The sequence below is a fragment of the Amblyomma mixtum genome, chromosome 3 (genome assembly GCF_055824585.1).
Source record: "Amblyomma mixtum isolate Tamu chromosome 3, ASM5582458v1, whole genome shotgun sequence".
NCBI classification, from domain to species: domain Eukaryota; kingdom Metazoa; phylum Arthropoda; class Arachnida; order Ixodida; family Ixodidae; genus Amblyomma; species Amblyomma mixtum.
This window is the reverse complement of record NC_143014.1, coordinates 403,467,195-403,485,985: the sequence shown is the minus strand read 5'-3', so window position 1 is coordinate 403,485,985 and position 18,791 is coordinate 403,467,195. Positions and strand designations below refer to the sequence as shown.

Genomic DNA, 18,791 nt, shown 5'->3' with positions numbered 1-18,791 from the left:
TCCTCAGTATACACTGCAACGGTCTCGTTTGGGTGTTGTATGCGAGACTGTAGCAGCTGCTGGGCTCTCTCCTTTCGCACGACGTTTGTGAAGGTCTTCAGAAGCTGTTCCTTGAAGGTTTCCCAGTTGGCAAGGCTGGCTTCCTCATTCTCGAACCAGACTCTTGCTGGTCCCTCCAGGGCGAAGAAGACGTACCTAAGTTTCATGGCGTCGTCCCAGTTGTTGAAGACAGCCACACGGTCGAACTGCTCCAGCCATTCCTCGGGGTCGGCGCCAGGCGAAGCGTCGAAGGTTGGTGGCACCCGGGGCTGCTGCAGAATGATTGGAGTGGTCGTCTGGGGCAAGGTCATGATGGACGTTGGTACTTGCTTTCGCTTCCGGGTAGGGTCCGGCAGGGTCCCGAACTCAGGTGCGTCCCCTTGCAGGCGTCGGCTTGCGCGGTGGACTGGACTCAGGTCCTGCGGTAGATGACTCAAAGGGCTGGCGTCTCGACTTGTAGGGGGTGTCCGGAACATGGGAGGCTACCCCGCACCTCCACCAGATGTCACGTTGTAGTGACGGCAGTCCAGCGGTCAGGAAGACACCAGAAATACTTGCAAACGAAGCTCTTTATTTGGGCTGACTTGCGCCCTCAAAAGAACTGAATCACTCGGCGGCGGCGTAAGCAACAGGCGTGCTCGGCGGTCGTCGAACTACGAATGTCCGCCGCTCGCGGCATCGCTCAATTTAAAGGCGGCAAGGAAACTTCCAGATAACAGGACAAGATCATCTACAGTAATCTAGAAAAACCTAGATGCAGCCCTTCATGGCTGCGATCAATCGAGATTAGTCTGGTCGCTTCTCGCGCCACGAACAAAAGTGATAACAACCCTTTCCTGCAGCCTTGAGCGTGAACGAACAAACACTACAATGATACGTGGCAATATACAGACTGTTGAGAAAATAAACGCGCACAGTGGTGGTGTGATGTGGCACTTTTTATTAACAGCCTTTATGTTAGACGTTTAATTAAATAGGTCCTGGGCCAAGGTGACGAGGGCGCGTTGCAGGTTCAGGTCCCAGGAGGCAAGCCAGATGGGCCACTGTGTGGGTGGCGGGAAAGGATAGGCGGGGGACTGGAAGGCTACGTGGCATTGTGTAAGGCAGTGTTCTATGGCTGCATATGTGTATGGACAGTTTGGGCGCTGAGGTGTGGAAGTGTGCCGGTACAGATAAAGTTTGCCTGGTGTACGTAGGAGATTAAACTGTATTCGGCGAAGAATGCGAGTAGAATGCTTCTCTCAGCTACACTTCGAGTTCGAATTTCCCACAGATATGACATTTGGTCGTCAGAATTATTTTACACAACTCCGGCTTTTCTTCTTTAACTTTACCAATTTGAAAAACAAATCAGGCTGTGCTAGCTTCTTGGAAGTCCCACAGTTTCACTTTGTGCTCTGGCGGCCACTAGGGAAGCGAAACACTCGTTAATGGGTTTATGTTTAGGTTTATGGGCTTTAACGTCCCATATCAAGTGCGGCTGTACGGGACGCCCGCCGTCGTGGAAGGCTTTGGATAATTTCGACCCCCTCGAGTTCTTCGAAGTGCATTGATATTGCATCGTGCACGGGCCTCTAGCATTTCGCCTGCAGCGAAATGTGACCGCCGTGGCCGGGGCAATTTCTTTTGTTCGTTCTTTTTTTTGGGACTGGTTTTGTAGAGCCAGGTGAAATTTAATTTTTGAAGAAATAAAAGGCACAGTAACTGCCTGATTTCTAGGTGGACACCTCAACCTGTCTTGAGGGGAGGGAGGATGGCGTGAATGAAAGGAGAGAAAGAGGTGCCGTTGGTTTATTGGTTTAAGGGGGTTTAACGTCCCAAAGCAACTCGGGCTATGAGAGACGCCTCAATGAAGGTCTCCGGACATTTCGACCACCTGGGGTTCTTTAACGTGCAATGACATCGCACAGTACATGGGCTTCTAGAATTTCACCTCCATCGAAATTCGACCGCCGCGGCTCGGATCGAACCCGCGTCTTTGGGGTCAGCAGCCGAGCACCATAACCACTGAGCCACCGCAGCAGCCAAAAAAAAGTGGTGCCGTTGCGGAGCGCTCAGGAATAATTTAGGCCACCTGGGTATCTTTAACGTGCTCTGAAATCGAGCAGCACAAGGGCCCCTTTTTGCATTTCGCCTCCATCAAAGCATGGCCGCCGCACGGCTGGGTTTGAGCCCGGGTACTCGGCTCAGCGCCGAGCACGCTCACCACTTATCCAGGACTGATATTTTCGGCCACAGACGGACACGTGTCGCGCGTTCCAAGAGTCGCGTTGTGTTTTGTGCGCTCTAAAACTAATGCTACTGCGTTACTATTGCATGAATCCTTTATCGATTGCACTTCGCTCTTTTTAATTAGGTGGAATTAGAATGAAACATGGGATATAATCCAGTAGTGTAGCAGGGTGCAGGGGGGGCCAGTGGAGGTAAAGGGAGAGGGGGCGTGTCGTGCGCATTAGCCCAGGGCCACTATTTTTCTTAACCTGGCCCTGTTCTTGAGTGTTCTGTTATGTTTCTGTCTTTTCCAACGTTTGGTGTGACTGCGGCGGGCTTCCCAGATGTGGAGTAGATGGTTGTCCACCGCCGGACAGTCCTAGTTGGTCTGTATCTGCGTTTCGTGTTTCTTGAGTGTTGTCATCAGTATTTGGGCCCACCGCTCGTATCCATCTTTAATCAGGCTGGCTGAGGGCAGGGACTTTCTGAAGGCCTGCCAATCTGGAAGTCGAGCTTGTTTGAGCGGCTTTTGAGGGGCCGCGTGTGAATTAGTGAGTTAATGATGCAGTGGTGTCTAGTGTGTCTTCTGTGTTCCATTCCACGTGTTGGATGTGTTTGGAAAGTGTGAGATCAGGACACGTGTCCCGAGTCACAGAGTTTCCAATTCTTGTGGGGTGCGCTGGGTTGGTCCGGAGGGTGATGCATAGCGTAGAGGTGAGCTGCGCTAGCTTTCTACCTCGCGCCTCCCCCTTCTTGTAGCCCCATAATTGGCTGGGAGCATTGAAATCGCCCACATTCATTAATGGGTCTTACCCGCTATCTTCAGTGCCCGGCTGAAGATATCTATATACAAGGTATTGCGGGGAAGCCCGCCACTAATTTTTTTAAATAGGCTTTTTTATGTAAAAAAAGCTTATGCAGTATGATAATTTTTTATTCTTTATTCAGAGGTTACCCCGCAGCGCCCATAGGCGTTACAGCAGGGGGGTTACAGCATTGAAAAAAATACATCCTCGTGGGTACAGCACACCTGCATTTCACTGAGTCGATTCCATTCGCCAATTGTTTTAACAAAAAAGGAGTTTGCGTAAGTGCCAGTCCTTGAGTGATACTCACGGATTTTGAGACTATGGTCTGTGCGCCTGGAAACATAGTGAGGCTCTTTCAGATAGGTTTCTTTATTGATACCGGTTTTATTATGAAATATTGTGTATAAGAGTTTAAGTCTTAGTTTCCTTCGGCGAGAGGCAAGTAGTTCCCAGTTGAGCTCATTCTTCATGGCACTTACGCTATCCCGCCTTCGGAATCGTCCTAAGACAAACCTGGCTGCACGGTTTTGGATTCGTTCAATGTGCTCAGTGAGCGTCTTGTTCGAAGGGTCCCAAACCGAACAGCCATACTCCAAAAAAGGTCTGACGCAGCTCAGATAAGCTGTGTTTTTTAAATTGACATGCGAACATCGCAAATTGCGTTGTATAAAATTCAGTGCTCTACTTGCCCTGCGCACCAAGTCATCAATGTGCGCGTTCCAGGAACAATCAGATGCCAGCGTTATGCCTAAATACTTATTCACTGCCTCTTTACGTATTAGTTCGTTGTTAATCATGTATCGAGAATCAGTAGGTTTTTTCTTTCTAGTAAAACAAACATGAATGCACTTTTTGACATTTAAATTCATTTTCCAAGTGGAACACCATGATTCAATTCTTGTTAGGTCTGTTTGTAAGCATGAAACATCGTTGTCAGTAACAATTTTTCTGTACACAACGCAGTCATCAGCAAATAACCGCACAGAAGATGAAATTCCATCAGAAATGTCGTTTACATAAACCAAGAACAAGAGTGGTCCCAAAACCGAGCCTTGCGGAACGCCCGATGTAACATTTACGTAGCCTGAACGTTTCCCATTTAAAACAACACATTGTCGCCGCTGAAACAAATAATCTTGAATCCATTTAAGTACAGAAGAGTGAATATTTAATAAATGAAGCTTGTTAACAAGGAGTGAGTGTGACACTGTATCAAAAGCCTTGTGAAAATCTAAAAAAGCACAGTCAATTTGTCCCCCCGCAACAACACCTGATGCTAAGTCGTGATAAAACTCGACCAACTGGGTCGTGCAAGACAACCCCTTGCGAAACCCATGCTGTTCTTCAATTAACAATTTGTTTTGAGCTATGTGTCTCATTACCTCTGTATATAGGATATGTTCAAGAATCTTACATGCTATTGATGTTAGTGATATAGGTCTATAATTACCAACTTCTTTTTTGGGACCACCCTTGTGAACAGGAACCACATGAGCAATTTTCCAGTCATCCGGTAAATTGCCTGTTGCCAACGATTTGTTATAAATCAAATAGAGATAATAGCAGTTTTGGTGAACGTCAGAGAACAGGTGAATCAAGGTAACTAATTTGCGTATTCACTAAATTCAGAAAGCTAGCGTTTGGATCAAAAACTCTTTATACTGGAAATTAAACACAAAAGATCTGCTACCGGGGCTAGTTGGAAATACATTTTTGAAGGTATTGGTGAGCGCTATCATAGTGCGGAAGAGGGAAGAACACACAGGACGAAGCGCTTCGTCCTGTGTGTTCGTCCCTTATCCTTGTTTTGGTGGCTCTCACCAATACCGTCAAGAATGTTCATACTACCAGCTGTACATATTACTGTAAACAGCCACGACTGTACTGCCATGCACATTTTCCACTCGCATGCAAGAATAAATTTTTTGATACTGCTATGTGAATTGGCTCCTCGAGTCGATGATGAAGCATTTCGTCTCGTTGCACCCAAATTCTTTACAGGCTTCATAGCATGTCGCTGAACACTGGAGAGGGAGGGGCTTTTAGTGCATGGGGATTTAGTGCATGGGGATGGGCATTTAGTGCAAGGAAAGTTCAGTACGGCTTACCCCTATACAGAACGATGATTAATACTGTCGTTTATATCCCAGCAGGTTCACGTGAAACCGATGCGTCTTACACACACTGCCATGTCGACATGGGTAGACGGCAGCTGGGAGCATTTGTGTGCTGCGCAGATGATGCATGTTCAATGCGGTGTGCTCCAGGTCGATCGTGTCGAACCTCTTGTATCACAGCAAGCATGCATAGAGAAGTAGGCGGTAAGGTGGCAGCTGCGTCGAGGCCGAACACACCGCTGTGTTGGCCCGAGGGATCTAGGCCTCTCGCGCACTGGCGGCACAGGCAAAGCAACATCAAGTGGTCCGCGAACACGTTGGTGGCTTCAGAAGCAGAGTCTGTGCAGCAGAGTGCTGCGCGGGGCGACCCGATGGCTTGTATCTAATTCGCAAGCATGACGCAAGCAGTGGGGAGCGCCGCAGCGCGGCAACTAACTGAAATGAGGCGTACCGACGGCTCACATTACGAAGCGGGTGATGCGGCTGGAATTGTAAAAAATCAAGGAGGCGCTGGTCTCACTGACGGTGATCAGTGAGGCAACTTGGCGCCACCAGCCAAATGTGAATATTATAGTCAACTAGAATAGTGAATATCGAGAAGCAGGCGCACTGGATTCGGATTCGGGTAAGTCCACAACTAAAAGCAGAAAGAAAAGGCGACTGCGAAGAAGCGCACCACGTGCAAACAGCGCAGCAGTGTAGAAAGGCGCTGATCGAACAGTGACGTGGACGTAACTGCGTCGCTGTGGCACATTGGATCTGTCGGCCAGCCAACAGCTACGCTCTGGAAGGGTCTCCGCTCGTTCCTTGGGGACGACAACCAGCTGCCGTGAAGGTCGCCGCTCGGCTCTGTTTCCACGTGTTCGTTCCATGGCTGCATTCGACCAGCCCTAGCTTCGGTGAGTGCGCTGCGTCGCAAGCGGTGCCTCGGGGCCTGCGAACGCCGCTGGCGAACGCTGCAGCTTGCGTGTAGGTGTCAAGATGTAGGTCGGAAATTTCACCCCAGCTAGACTGGCAGGGACAGATAACTAGAACGCAACCAGTTTAGTGACGTGCATATGTGTTATAGTGAACTTGAATAATATAGTGTGTGTGCTGCTGTTTAACATATCGTTCTTTGGACGCGTGGTATTGAGGTCTCCAGTCAGGCGGCATCAATGCTGTGCGTGCAAAGTCAGGACACCGTGGCCACATTTATTTGCCTGTCGAAGGCTTGGAAAGCACAGCGGGGAAGGAGAGGCGAAAAGCTGTGGCTGAACTTTGGCACCTATAGCAAAACTTTGAAGCACGAGACAAAAAATTCAGAGAGCACTTTGGCTCTCTGAAGTGCTGCAAGGCGAGAGCCTTTCCTTGCGCACTGGTTTGCATTCATTTCTTTAATTTTGTGCTTTATAAATATTTATTTATTTTTCAACATTTTTATTTTTCTTAGTTTTTATTCCTTTAATTTTTCCTTTTCAATTTCTTGTTGTTCTGTTTTCTTTCTTTTTAATTTTTCTGCCAGGGAAGGGAGAAAGATGGGAGTGATCGAAAACACAGTATTCACTAGACGCGCCTTTTTTGTTCATTCCAAACCATCGAGCTGCCACAGCGGATAGGTTAGCATGCTCATCTCTCACTCCAGAGTGCCTGGGTCGATTCCCCAACTCGACCAATTTCCTACTCGCTTTTATTTATTGATTTATTTTACTTGGAACATCACTACACCATCCCTGTAATTGGTTGCATGGTTACTAACCAAAGTACAATTGGCCGCATTCGAAATTCGCGCATTGTGACGTCACGACCACTTCGACCAATTGAAAAGCGTGATATTTCTGTCAACAACTCTTGCTTACAACGATCAGGCATTAAAGCCTTCCGCTTTAAAATTTGCTGTTCATCTAACTCGACGCCCGTTTCTCGATCCAAAAGCTATTAGTGTTTTAACTTGGTTTCGCTTTCGGGACCACAGATTGCTCACCCCATGGGGGCGCTGTATTGGCGTCGCTCAGTCTATTTAACGCGCCGCGCTCTGAATAAACGGTGACTCTCTCAACGTCGTTCAGCGTTAGCGTCGATGTCTTTATACAGGCTGCCGTCCCGGCGTGCCCTAACGTGTTCCGGCATGGCGGCCGCGCCCGACACATTTTGGCGACGAGGATCCATCCACATGCATCATGCCTATACGTGAGTGAGAAAATTTTACTTACTTCTCTGCTACATCTACTACTTCTGCTGACCTACTTTCACGCAGCATTTTTGCACTTGGCTGTTTTTTGACGTGAATTCAACGTCGTCTGCGTGACCTATCGACGCTACTGCGGCGCCTTCTGCACGGCTGTCCTGACCCCCTCGTTCCGCTTGCTCCTTCTGCAAGATGAACTTGGCAATACCTCCGGCACCCTTCTGGTCATGCCCCGGCTATTCCTTGTCTCAAATGGCGACGTGTTTTCCAGGCCCTACGACGCCGCCGCCAAGACCGCAACGCCGGACCACAAGAAAGCGCTTCTGCTCAACGCGCTGTGGGAAGAAGGCATCAATGTCTGCTAGAGCTTCATCGAGGAAGAGACGCAGGATAGAATCGACATAGGGACAGGTGACTCTGAGGCACCGGACGTATACAAAGCGGCCCTTCAAATACTAGACATGCACTTTCAAGAAGAACAAAGCGAATATTTCAGCCGCGTTCATTTCAAACGCAGTGTGCAGAGACCTGCTGAGCGAACTGCCGAATACATTCGCGATGTCCAACGGCTCTCCAAATCGTTCAAGTTTGGCCGCTACCGACATCATGGTGCAAGATCAAATCCTTTGCAGCTTGCAGTCACATAATTTCGTCGCCGGTTCATTTAACTCGTCGAGAATGTTACGATCAAGAAGGCAATGGAGATTGCTCAGGAAGAGGAACACACCGATAAAATAATGCAGCAGCTATGCGTTCTAGAAGTAGACGCCGTTTCACAGCGTCGTCAGGCACAAGAGGGTCTCGTCCTCTGCGAGAATTTCAAAATGGCGGTCTTTCCTTTCCTGTTCCAGTTCAAGATGGCGGTCTCCTTCCCTGCCCGGCTTCATTGCAAGATGGCGGTCTTTTCTGTCCTGTTTCAGTTCAAGATGGCGGTCTCCTTCCCCGCCCGGCGTCAAGATGGCGGCCAACGGACTGGCGTTCCCTCCCCCCCCCCCAACCGGGTAGCGATGGCGACGCCGAGAGCGAGGGGGTCGGCCTCCCCGTCAGGAAGGGATGCAACCGGCCGCCTCCGCGCCGTCGGCTCGACCCGGCTGCTGCTGTTTTCGCTGTCTCGCCGGAGCACTCGGCGAATTTTCTGGGTTGTGCTCGCCACAAATACTGCCACTGGCAGTATAGTATGTCTTCAGGCCGCCGTCCCGGCGTGCCGTAACGTGCTCAGACGTGGCGGCCGCGCCGACAGCTTTGCCTTCGTAAATGGTAGGAACTCCATTTTTACTTGGATTTCTGCAGCATGAAAATAGTCATGTGTAGCATTTTCGGTGATGTTAATGCACATTCTTAAATCACCCATCAGAAACTACCTTGGAGGTCCCCTTCGCAAGACTGGGCATTCCTGCCTCGGCATCGGGACAGCGGCTGATCGACGCAGAGACTACCAGCTGCTGGAGGGCATTCGATGGTGAGAAGGGGCTGATTTTTTCTTTCGAGCCTTTATGCTTTGAGTATTCTTCAGTGCTAGACACATTGATACAGCTTCCAGTTTTCGAGCTTTCTGCAGTAATGGGTTCAGTGCCAGAATGAATGAATTTACACCAGTGCAGTCACTGGAAGCCACAGGTAGATTTTAACAAAGCATCACTTTAATAACTAGAATTTAAAGTGCAAATTAATGAGGCCACTTAAGACTACATGCTGTGAATTCAAAAGCATTCTCTCTCATCGTGGGCTGCTAGTTAACCATATTTGTTAGTAAGTAGTTTTGATGTCTCAGAGGTCTCTGAAGACAGGTATTTAGGTTGAAGACCTTCATAGTGCATGCATTTAGATTAGAGGCCTTTAGGTTGATGATCTTTACAGTGCACGTGTTTAGGTTGCAGGCATTAGGTTGAAGGTGCTTAGGTAAGGGCCTTTATGTCGAAAGCATTTAGGGTGCAGGCCTTTGTCAAATGCGTTTACCCTAAAGGTCTTTGACCAAAAATCCTTTAAAAGGCATTCGGCTTAAAGGTCTCTAACCTCCTTCACTCAGTAGGCCTTTGTCCTAAAGGCAATTTGGGATATATGATTACTATGGCAGCTGTGCTGATGACACATTTTTTTGGACTGTTTCATCTGGACAACAGCACCAGGCTTCGTTGCCATTGAGCCATTTACTGTGCATCAAAAATGACATGAAAGCAACAGCTGCACATCGAACAGTTGTCGACTCGTTCCGAGGATTCCTGTCCATGCGCCTTGAAAACTGATGACAGCTGGCACAGCGGCAGAGCATAACTGGTGGGCGGTGAAAAAAATTAACTCGTCATGCTTTGCATCGATCGATGTGCTCTTTCGCTTAAATATTAAATGCTTCCTAAAGATTCTTTTATTAGAATTTTATCCGTGCCGCTTCCGTAGAATGCTTTTCTCAGCTACAGTGGCGAGTTCTTCGAGCTCAAATTTCGCACAGAAATGGCATTAGGTCAAAAGAATTGTCTTATGCTACATTTGCTTTGGCTACTTGCCTGAATTGATAAAAAAAAAGTTGTATATTCGCATCGTGTGTGGCGACGACGAAACAAAACTAGGTGTTTTCTCAGCGGTTGTACCGGTGGTGCCATCTCGCTTGTCAGCCATGGAGAATCGTCAAAGGAGAATGGTGAGGGTTGCTTTTGCGGAAAGTTTGAAGACACTTTTTCATGAAAGATTGAGGGGAGTTTTGGCCAAACTGTTTCTTGTGGTCATTGATAAAGCAGTTGAAGCAGCGTCTTCAAATCCTCTGCAAAGCACCCCCTTCCTTTGCCGAATCTCTACGGTCGACAAACGAGATGGCGCCACCGGTGCAATCGCTAGTTTTGTTTCATCGTCACCGCTGACTATGCCCATATCCGACTTTCTTTTTATCGATTCAGGCAAGTACCCCAAAGAAATTAGGGTAAAAGAATTCTGCCTGCCTAATGCCATTTCTCATGAAATATACTTATAATTCAAAGAGAATGACTTGTACTTGTTACTGCATATATTATCCCACACGTTATGTAATACCCCCTGAAGGTGGTCTTTAAGGTGAATAAAGTGAAGTGAATGACACTGCAAGCTAGTATTTCACCAAGTACAGGAAATTGTAGTGTACAGCAGCAGCTCTATATGTTAAACAGCAGCTCTGCACGTTAAACATGACAAACAGCATTGAAATAATGAACAACACTGAAACCTATACTGCAGCCGCTATAGGTACTCCTACCCTTCTAGTAATAGTCCGAAAAGGTACAGTCATGTGTATTAATTAGTATGCACCGAACTAGATATGTGGATGTGAAACATGGTGTGTTGTAGGCTACAAGGGTGGATTTATGGGTCATTCTTAAAAGGGGCAGTCCCATTTGAAACATGTATTTCTTGCCTGTCTCTCCTCTCCCCTTTCTGCATCCTTCGTGAAGTTTGCGCTGTTTTCGTTATGATTTCTTGGACATTTTTTTTTAAGGCTTTCATGCTTTGCATAGGAAATCCTCCCCTGCCATGCTACTATAGGCACCCTCTCTGTTTCTGTCACCTTTATGAATGGCTCTTCGAGCTGTGATTCAAAAGACATTGTTAGTGTGGTCATCATTATGAACACGTTTTGATAGTGAATTTTGCATTCAGGGTCAAGAACTCAAACTTTTTAGTATATGTATTTGCCCATCTTTACTGCTGTATGAGAAAGCATTCCTGGCATGGCCAGCCACACCAAAACACACCATTAAGATCAAACAGTATCCAAGACCAAAAACAAAATACTGTAGTATTTTTCTTGCCTTCACTGCTTCAGCAGACGGTACTGTTGACACAGCCAGCTGCCCAAAAATATGCAATGCAATATTCAGATTGTAATATTCAACATCAAGAGCAACATTAAAAGGCAGGTTGAACACTAAGCTGGGGTATGACCGTGGATGGCAGCAATGTTCATGACTCAGCCAAAAGCAGGCGTGTGCACTCATTCAGCATTTTGATTGTTTGCATACTGCTGTAAAAGTGCCATAAAGTCGCAATACAGTTACCATTGGGGTGTAAATGTAACTACAAGTTATTCTAGAATGAGCTGTGGCTTTTTCCTCATATGATGTATGTGTTAACTTTACTGGGAAATAATGAGCATACCGCTAAACATGCACGCAGTGAATATCCTAATAGTATAGGTTTTTGGTGTGCAGAATGACAGTGCATGTAGTGTTATGTGGGATGTAATGTACTGCAGCTGCTGGCCTTTTAGAGATGCTGTAGTGAACGACTAGGAATTTATTTCGACCAATTAGGGTCCTTTAACTTGCACTGCCATCGCAAAACACACGGTGTTTTTTCATTTTGACTCCACGCGACTGTGGGCTTAGCTGCAAAACGCCACAGGGACCGGGGCGGGGGGGGAGGGGGGGGGGCAGAAGACAGTTCTGTAGGTTTGGAAGGCCTGCACAATGAAGCTACGATTTTATCATTTTTCGGTTACTATTGTCGGCTTAACGAAACGAAACAATTTATGCTTTAGGGAATAGAGAATGCACTAAAGCTAAGCTTGGGGTGAACGTAATGTATAGCAATCATTTAACGTGTCTAGTTATGTGAGTTAGGTTTTAGCTGCTGTCAGCGAGGCTTGTCACATCCTCAGTCCTAATTGACACTTTCTACTTAGCATGCCAAAATTGGTTCCCGGACACTTCGCTCGTCAGTACTGGGAAAAATTGCGGTCTGTAATTACCACTGCAGGCTTCCTGGCTGTGTCTCTTGGTGCACCGGGAATGAAGACTTGCCAGTCTGTGTGGAATACCTGCATCGCGTAACCACGTTGACCAGCAGACTCTCCATCCAGAGAACAAAAAAGGTAGATGCACAGCGCGTCCACTGGACGCAGCTTTTCAGACGCATGCATGCAGTGCTCACGGAGCACAGATGAACAGAATTCTTTGTATACCACTTCCCTGCAGGGTGTTCTAGTATGCGCCTTGTCGCCCTGTGCATAATATTGGACTTCTGCATGAGAGCGTAGAATAACACATCTGCACAAATACGTTTAATTATCTGGAAGCAGCGATGTTGCTACAGGTGACAGCTTGGAACATGAGGTTAGGTTGTGAACATTTTCCCCCACCGTTTAATCATTACTGTTGCTCATTATGATCAGCTAGAGATGTTTCCAGTTGGCATAAATTGATGGACACAGCAGGCTACGCAGTTCGCATTTTAATTGTATATCTTGTCATGTATTCATAGGCATCGAAGCCATATAAAAAAAAGCCACCCGTTCTAACACTAACCTGCTGCGAATTTAAATACCTTTTGGATGCTGGAAAGTGGGGGGCTGCCAGACTGAGTCTATATACAAGGTATTGCGGGAAGCCCGCCACTAATTTTTTAAAATAGGCTTTTTTATGTAAAAAGAGCTTATGCAGTATGATAATAGTAGTTTTGGTGAACGTCAGAATACAGGTGAATCAAGGTAATTAATCTGCGTATTAACTAAATTCAAAAAGCTAGCATTTGGATGAGAAACTTATTTTACTACCAGCTGTACATATTAACGTAAACAGCCATGACTACTGCCATACACAGTATCCAGTCGCATGCAAGAATAAATATTTTGATACTGCTATGTGAATTGTCTCCTCGAGTCGATGATGAAGCATTTTGTCTCGTTACACCCAAATTTCGTACGGGGTTCACAGCATGTCGCTGCACACTGGAGAGAAAGTGGCATTTAGTGCGTGGGGATCAGTGACATCAAAGGAAAGTTCAGTACTGCTTACGCCTATACAGAACGATGGATAATATGGTCTTTTATATCCCAGCAGGTTCACATGAAACTGATGCGTCATGCACACACTGCCATGCCAACGTAGGGAGATGGCAGCTGCCAGCATTTATTTGTGTGCTGCATAGACGATGCATGTTCACTGCGGTGTGCTAGTGCCCAGGTCGATCGTGTCGAATCTCTTGCATCACGGCAAGCATGCATGGAGAAGTGGGTGGTAAGGTGGCAGCTGCGTCGAGGCCGACGTGTCATACACAGATGTGTTGGTCCGAAGGAGCTAGGCCTCTCGCGCACTGGCGGCACAGGCAAAGCAACACCAAGTGGTCCACGAACACTTTGGTGGCTTTAGAGGCAGAGTCTATGCAGCAGAATGGTACGCGAGGCGACTCGATGTCTTGTATCATGACAAACTTGCCTGAAGCAGCAAGAACAGAGGCGATAAGTGGACATGCAGCGACGAGGAAGCCAGTGTCATCACCTGCAACTTGCATGTGTGGCAAACCTGCAGCTGCCACTAGGTGGTGGGCAGACGCTAAGAAAGGAGTTTCTAAAATCCATCAGGGTCTGAAAAAATATCGAAACCGATGTACTCCTGTTTGGAAAAGCAGTAATTGTGAATGCTATGGTTTGCCCCTTGGTTCGTGACAGCAAAAAAATGGGATCTCATTTTTCCTTCCTCCTGCTTATGGGACTCTTTCATGATGAAGTTAAAGCAGACAGCCATTTATGCTCCTGTTCAGGCTGATATATATTTACATTGTAGGAATATCCTCTAATGGCTTATTTCTGAGCCTCAGCCAGCACGATGGCTTTCAATATGAATTTCGTGTGCATTCTATTGTGCTATACCGAAGGCATATAAGAACTGACCCTGACGCTCCCTTGGCGCTCAGACAGTTTTGTTTCTACCGAGTGCACGCAGTTGCTTGAGCTTGTGCTGTGCGTTTTGGTAGCCCGTACCTTCCTCCACTTGTGAGCCATGGTACTGCAATTGAGCAGATACGAGAAGGGAAAAAGAAAGGCTCGTTATGACGTACATGAAGGACGCCAACAATCACCAAAAGAAAGGAACATAAGTGATGCTTTCCTTTTCTATGCAATAGATAGCCTTTGGTATTCTTGATGCCACCGTTTGATCACATTCCATGTGGAGCTCGCGATAATACAGAATGGACTACGTCCGCCGCTATGAAAGGAAGTGGCACTGGTGAACACCCTGAAGGTTAGTTTACACTCCACATAAATAGCCCCGAAAGCAGAAGCATGGACAGCAGTCACCTAGTGGCAGAGCACCGTGTGTGAGATCAACACCACAGGTGAACAATAATAAAAAAAACATTCCCATAATCCTTTATTTTGGTGGATTTTGTCGACCTTCAGCTGGGCTTGAGCAGTTCATTGCGTAAGAGAAATTCGAGCTTCACACGAACTGTCCTCCATGTGCCGAGCTTGACCTGGAATACGCACTTTGGTCTGCATGCGGATCTAGCTTTACCTTATTTCCATTTTTCCAAATTCAGTGGTGCATCTATTTTGTCATCAGCCAGTCAAATACTAGAGGCAAGCATCAAGTCTGTGGCGCAAATGAGTAAAGAACAAAATTTGATTGCTTGTGGAAACTTCTTTGCTGTGGGGAGGGAGCAAGGCAGGCTTCATTACCTAGGCATGACAACTACCATGATCAAAGAGCATGCGGTGGCTTAGTATAGGTTTTATTAGGACATTCTTGAGTAGGGGTGCTCCTTATCATTTGCTTTGATTTGTAATGTGCTGGTTTTGTTTAGTAACCAGACACAAAGACGGCCTGGGGAGTCTGCCTCGGTTAGCATGAATGGTTCCTCAAAGGATTGTTGCTTTTCCATGTGCAGAGTTGGAAGCCAGAACGGTGCCATCTTCCTAGATCCAGTCTGTGCACAAGCCATGAAGTCCTTGCTTCCCACGAGAAACATTGCGGCATTCTGCTGGACCGATGCTCGGCCTGTCGCAGGTTTTGCGGAACCAGGTCGCACAGTCCCGTGTCCTCAACGCTGGACTACCACGTAATGTACACTGCGCTAACCTTCACTGCAATGGTGCTGCACATGCCCATAGAGAAGAGGATGTCCTCCTCAGTTGATAGTGGAAGTGACACGTATGGCGCTTCCATGAGCTTGCTATCCTATGCTTGGGAACGGCACATTGGTGCAGTCCTACCAATGTGAGCACCTTGCTTTAAATTTCATATCAGTTATTGTATAATGGATCCTATCATTTATGATATTTTAAACTAATAACATTAAAGGCCCTGTTACCAAGAAAATCTGGCATCAGCATTGTGAGCAAAAAAATAACGAGCATGACTCTGACAGGTGGCGCCCGGAGAGGATCCTGAAAGGCAGTTGAGTCATGTGACATTGCGGTGTCATCACAACCTGCCTATCAGATAGAGCAAACTGCCCACCGTGGCAGGCAGCAGTTACATTAATGATAGGGCGAGGGGATCAGCATTATATATATTATTTTTGGATGTCTTTTTTTGTCCAACAGAACAGTTTCATTGTAGGAACATGTCTTTCATGCATCTGTGTGTCACTTTCTGTCGGGCCAGGAATTTAAAGATTTTGTGTTCTAAATATTTTGCAGACGTCGTCTAGAATACCTACGTCGCGTCAAGGGGAGACGAGAAGAGGCACAACGCCCATCGGTGTGAGTGTCTACGAGTGATCTTTGATGTGAAGAGGAAGACATGAAAAGTTGCACCGAAATCATTTAAGGTCTCTTTGCCAGCACTAACGATAAAAACTTCCAAGAACTAAAGGAAAGGCCATGCCCTTCATTTATTAAAACTTTGGTAGGATATCAGTACCTGACTTTTCTTAACAAGCCACAATCGCAACAAAACCACAACTAGAAACCCCACAAACACTAAGTTGCATTTTCAGCTTTAGACCAAATAGAAGGTAATTGAGGTCATTTTCAGCTGGCATTTCAGTGTGTAAATGATTATCAATGAATTTGCTACAACTGTACAATTTCAAAAGTGGTCCTTTTCACGTGCGTAATGGCTGCTTATGCATTCACTCTTGACCAGGTCAGTAGCTGAGTAAACTTGCTTGACTTAGTTACGTGGTAGATTCTTTTTCTCAGATTTTTAAATTGAGTGCTTTTAAGCTTGGTGGGCAACTCCTCAACTACAAGATAAGTTTAATGGCTGTGTTCGAACATGCACTTCTTCGTTTCTTCCTTTTCAGCTCCCCTGCAACTGAAAAACCCTCAACTGGTGTGAAGGCCTATCTCCAATGTCTTTTCCATCATGAACTACAGGGGTGAGTATCCATGAAATCATTTGTTTTTTCTTTCAGAAGCATGCATGTGATGTTTTATTAAAACAATGCAGTGCACATGCCTCTGGGAGGTGCATCAGTTGGATTAGAAGGGGCAGCTGCAGCCTAAAACCTCATTACTGAACTTCAGCACTCCTAATCCGAATGGCGTAAAGCCAAGTGCTCCCTAGATATGTACGGTATTTACTCGCATAATGATCCCACCCCAAACTTGCCGCTGCAATTTATGTGCCAAGTTTAGCCGATGATCGTACTTCACAGATGGCATGTGCAGATGACCATCTTGCTCTGCCAGCCGGCATTTTTGTTCTGATGTTGGTTGAAAACTTGCTGATGGTGAAACGTTGCTGCTGGTTGACCTGCAGTCACACGGGCAGTCTAAACGTGGTTATGCTAAACCGTGGAAACTAAACTTAACCAAGTTGCCTGCAACTTGTTTGCATTTTCGGGATCCTTTTTTGTAATTCCCAACGCCACCGCTGCAACTGACTGGATTGACAGACTGCCAAGTTTGAAGCTTTTCCACTATCCAGCCGCTGTCTGTTCGGTGCTGTTCACATCCGTAGCTCTAGCACTGCAGCTATTCCATCACAGTTCCATCAGAATGACTGGGTGCTCAGCTCCCAGCTGCACCAATCGTTCGGAAAGTGGCAAAGCGTTTTACTGTATACCGTCATTCCCCGCTCCGTCATTCGCCGCTGACTTCAGTGGTTGCTACGAATGCTTTTTTTTCTCTTTTCTGAATGCTTGGTTGCCACGCGGCACAATGTGATAAATAAATCTAAGCGTACTTCCACAGTGTTTGTTTTGTGAATTGTCTGTGTCTGCAATCATGAAATGCTGTTAAATAGAATTCAGCGCAAAAAAAACAGACAAGGGACGAAGTAAGAGACACAGAGACGTTCACGATCGCTCTGTGTCTCTTAATTCGTCCCTTGTCTTTTTTTTTTGTGCTGAATTCTATTTAACATGCTTCACCAACTAGCCCAGCAGCTTGCTCTCCTGAAATGAAATGCTGTGGTGTTCTCATTCACCTACAAGGTTTGTGTGTTATTTTGGAATTAAACTATACAGTTCTTAAAGAGCAACACCTCACAGCAGCAGCTGTTGATCTTGGTACCATTACTGACAGGTTTGTAGGCAAGGATGCCTTAAGAGACATCAATTTTCACTCAAGTGCCATTTACATCAAGTATTGTTCAGGTGGAATTGCTTGACTCACAGCAAGGTGCTTTTGTTGGCTGTGCATCCATGGGGGGAAGTTAAAAGGCTGCTGCAAGCCTCCTGAATTTTTGCAGATGTGTGTGAGCTGTTAGATTTATGCAAACGTCGCTGGAATTGCCAGTTTTTTGCATGGAATGCACGCCACTGCCTTTTCACAAACTTTTATAGAAACGATAGTTCATATTCTTTTCCTAATAATGCACGGCTCGGGATGTCGACACACCGGCTGTGATGGCTCAGTAGTTATGGTGCTCGGCTGCTGACCCGAAACACGTGTGTTCGATCCTGGCCGCGGCGGTCGAATTTCGATGGAGGCTAAATTCTAGAGGCCCATGTACTGGGCGATGTCGGTGCACGTTAAAGAACCCCAGGTGGTCAAAATTTCTGGAGCCCTTCACTACGGCATCTGTCCTAGCGTGAGTTGCTTCGGGACGTTAAACCCCATAAACCAACAAATCAACATTGTAGATCACCACTAGGTTAAAGCATACAGAAGAGAGAGAATGTGCCGTGATGTAAAATATAAGGATTTAACTGGTTTTTTGCTTTATTACATAGTACACCTATAACTCCCTTTTGAGAAATGAACTGCAGTTCGCCACTCTTAAAGGTTACATTTCGAGTCACCAGAGTTCAAAGGCACCCAACGAAACAGCTTTCTTAAAGTGTGGCTGTGATACCCTGTGCCTTCTGGAAGGTCGATGGTACGGGTCCGGAGGAAATCTAAAGGTGTTCCCGAGTTTCAATACCATTGGCAGTTGATCGCTGATTCATAAGTGATATGATCTCGGAGAACCTGGATATTGAGAGCTGCTACACATAATTTGGTGTAGACCTCATATTTAGTGCAGTTTTCTATCTAAAGCAGAGCATGAACTGGGTACAGCTTACTAGATAAAAAATCTGGTTATGTTTCACAGTGAGCGTGTTTTGTTCAAGTACAGGCACTTTATTAACATTTTTTTTGCTAAAAGTTGGATTGAGATTTCTTTACCGAAAACAGGCTAGACTTGCGGCTCTGCACTTTTTCGTTTACACTGTTTAAATGCTAAAATAGAGCTCTGCAGTGCGTATTTATCCTTGTTGGCATAAAACCTGAATGAAAAACAACTTTCAAGTGATGGAAAACATGTTTAGGCA

General features: G+C 46.3%; 1 protein-coding gene across 9 annotated transcripts in view; it reads left to right on the top strand.

Annotated features, from left to right (window-relative positions):
• The first annotated feature begins 7,178 nt into the window (after positions 1 to 7,178).
• Positions 7,179 to 18,791, top strand: part of LOC149357427 (uncharacterized) — a 28,002-nt gene continuing 16,389 nt past the window's right edge. For 4 of the 9 annotated variants that reach the window (XM_089584662.1, XM_089584663.1, XM_089584661.1 and 1 more), the window contains exons 1-3: positions 15,152 to 15,301; positions 15,727 to 15,789; positions 16,335 to 16,409. In XM_089584662.1, coding sequence (XP_089440788.1) covers positions 15,174 to 15,301; positions 15,727 to 15,789; positions 16,335 to 16,409 — 266 coding nt within the window. In that variant the 5' untranslated portion in view covers positions 15,152 to 15,173. The other 5 variants (XM_089584665.1, XR_016291823.1, XM_089584666.1 and 2 more) reach the window with 5 other exon arrangements.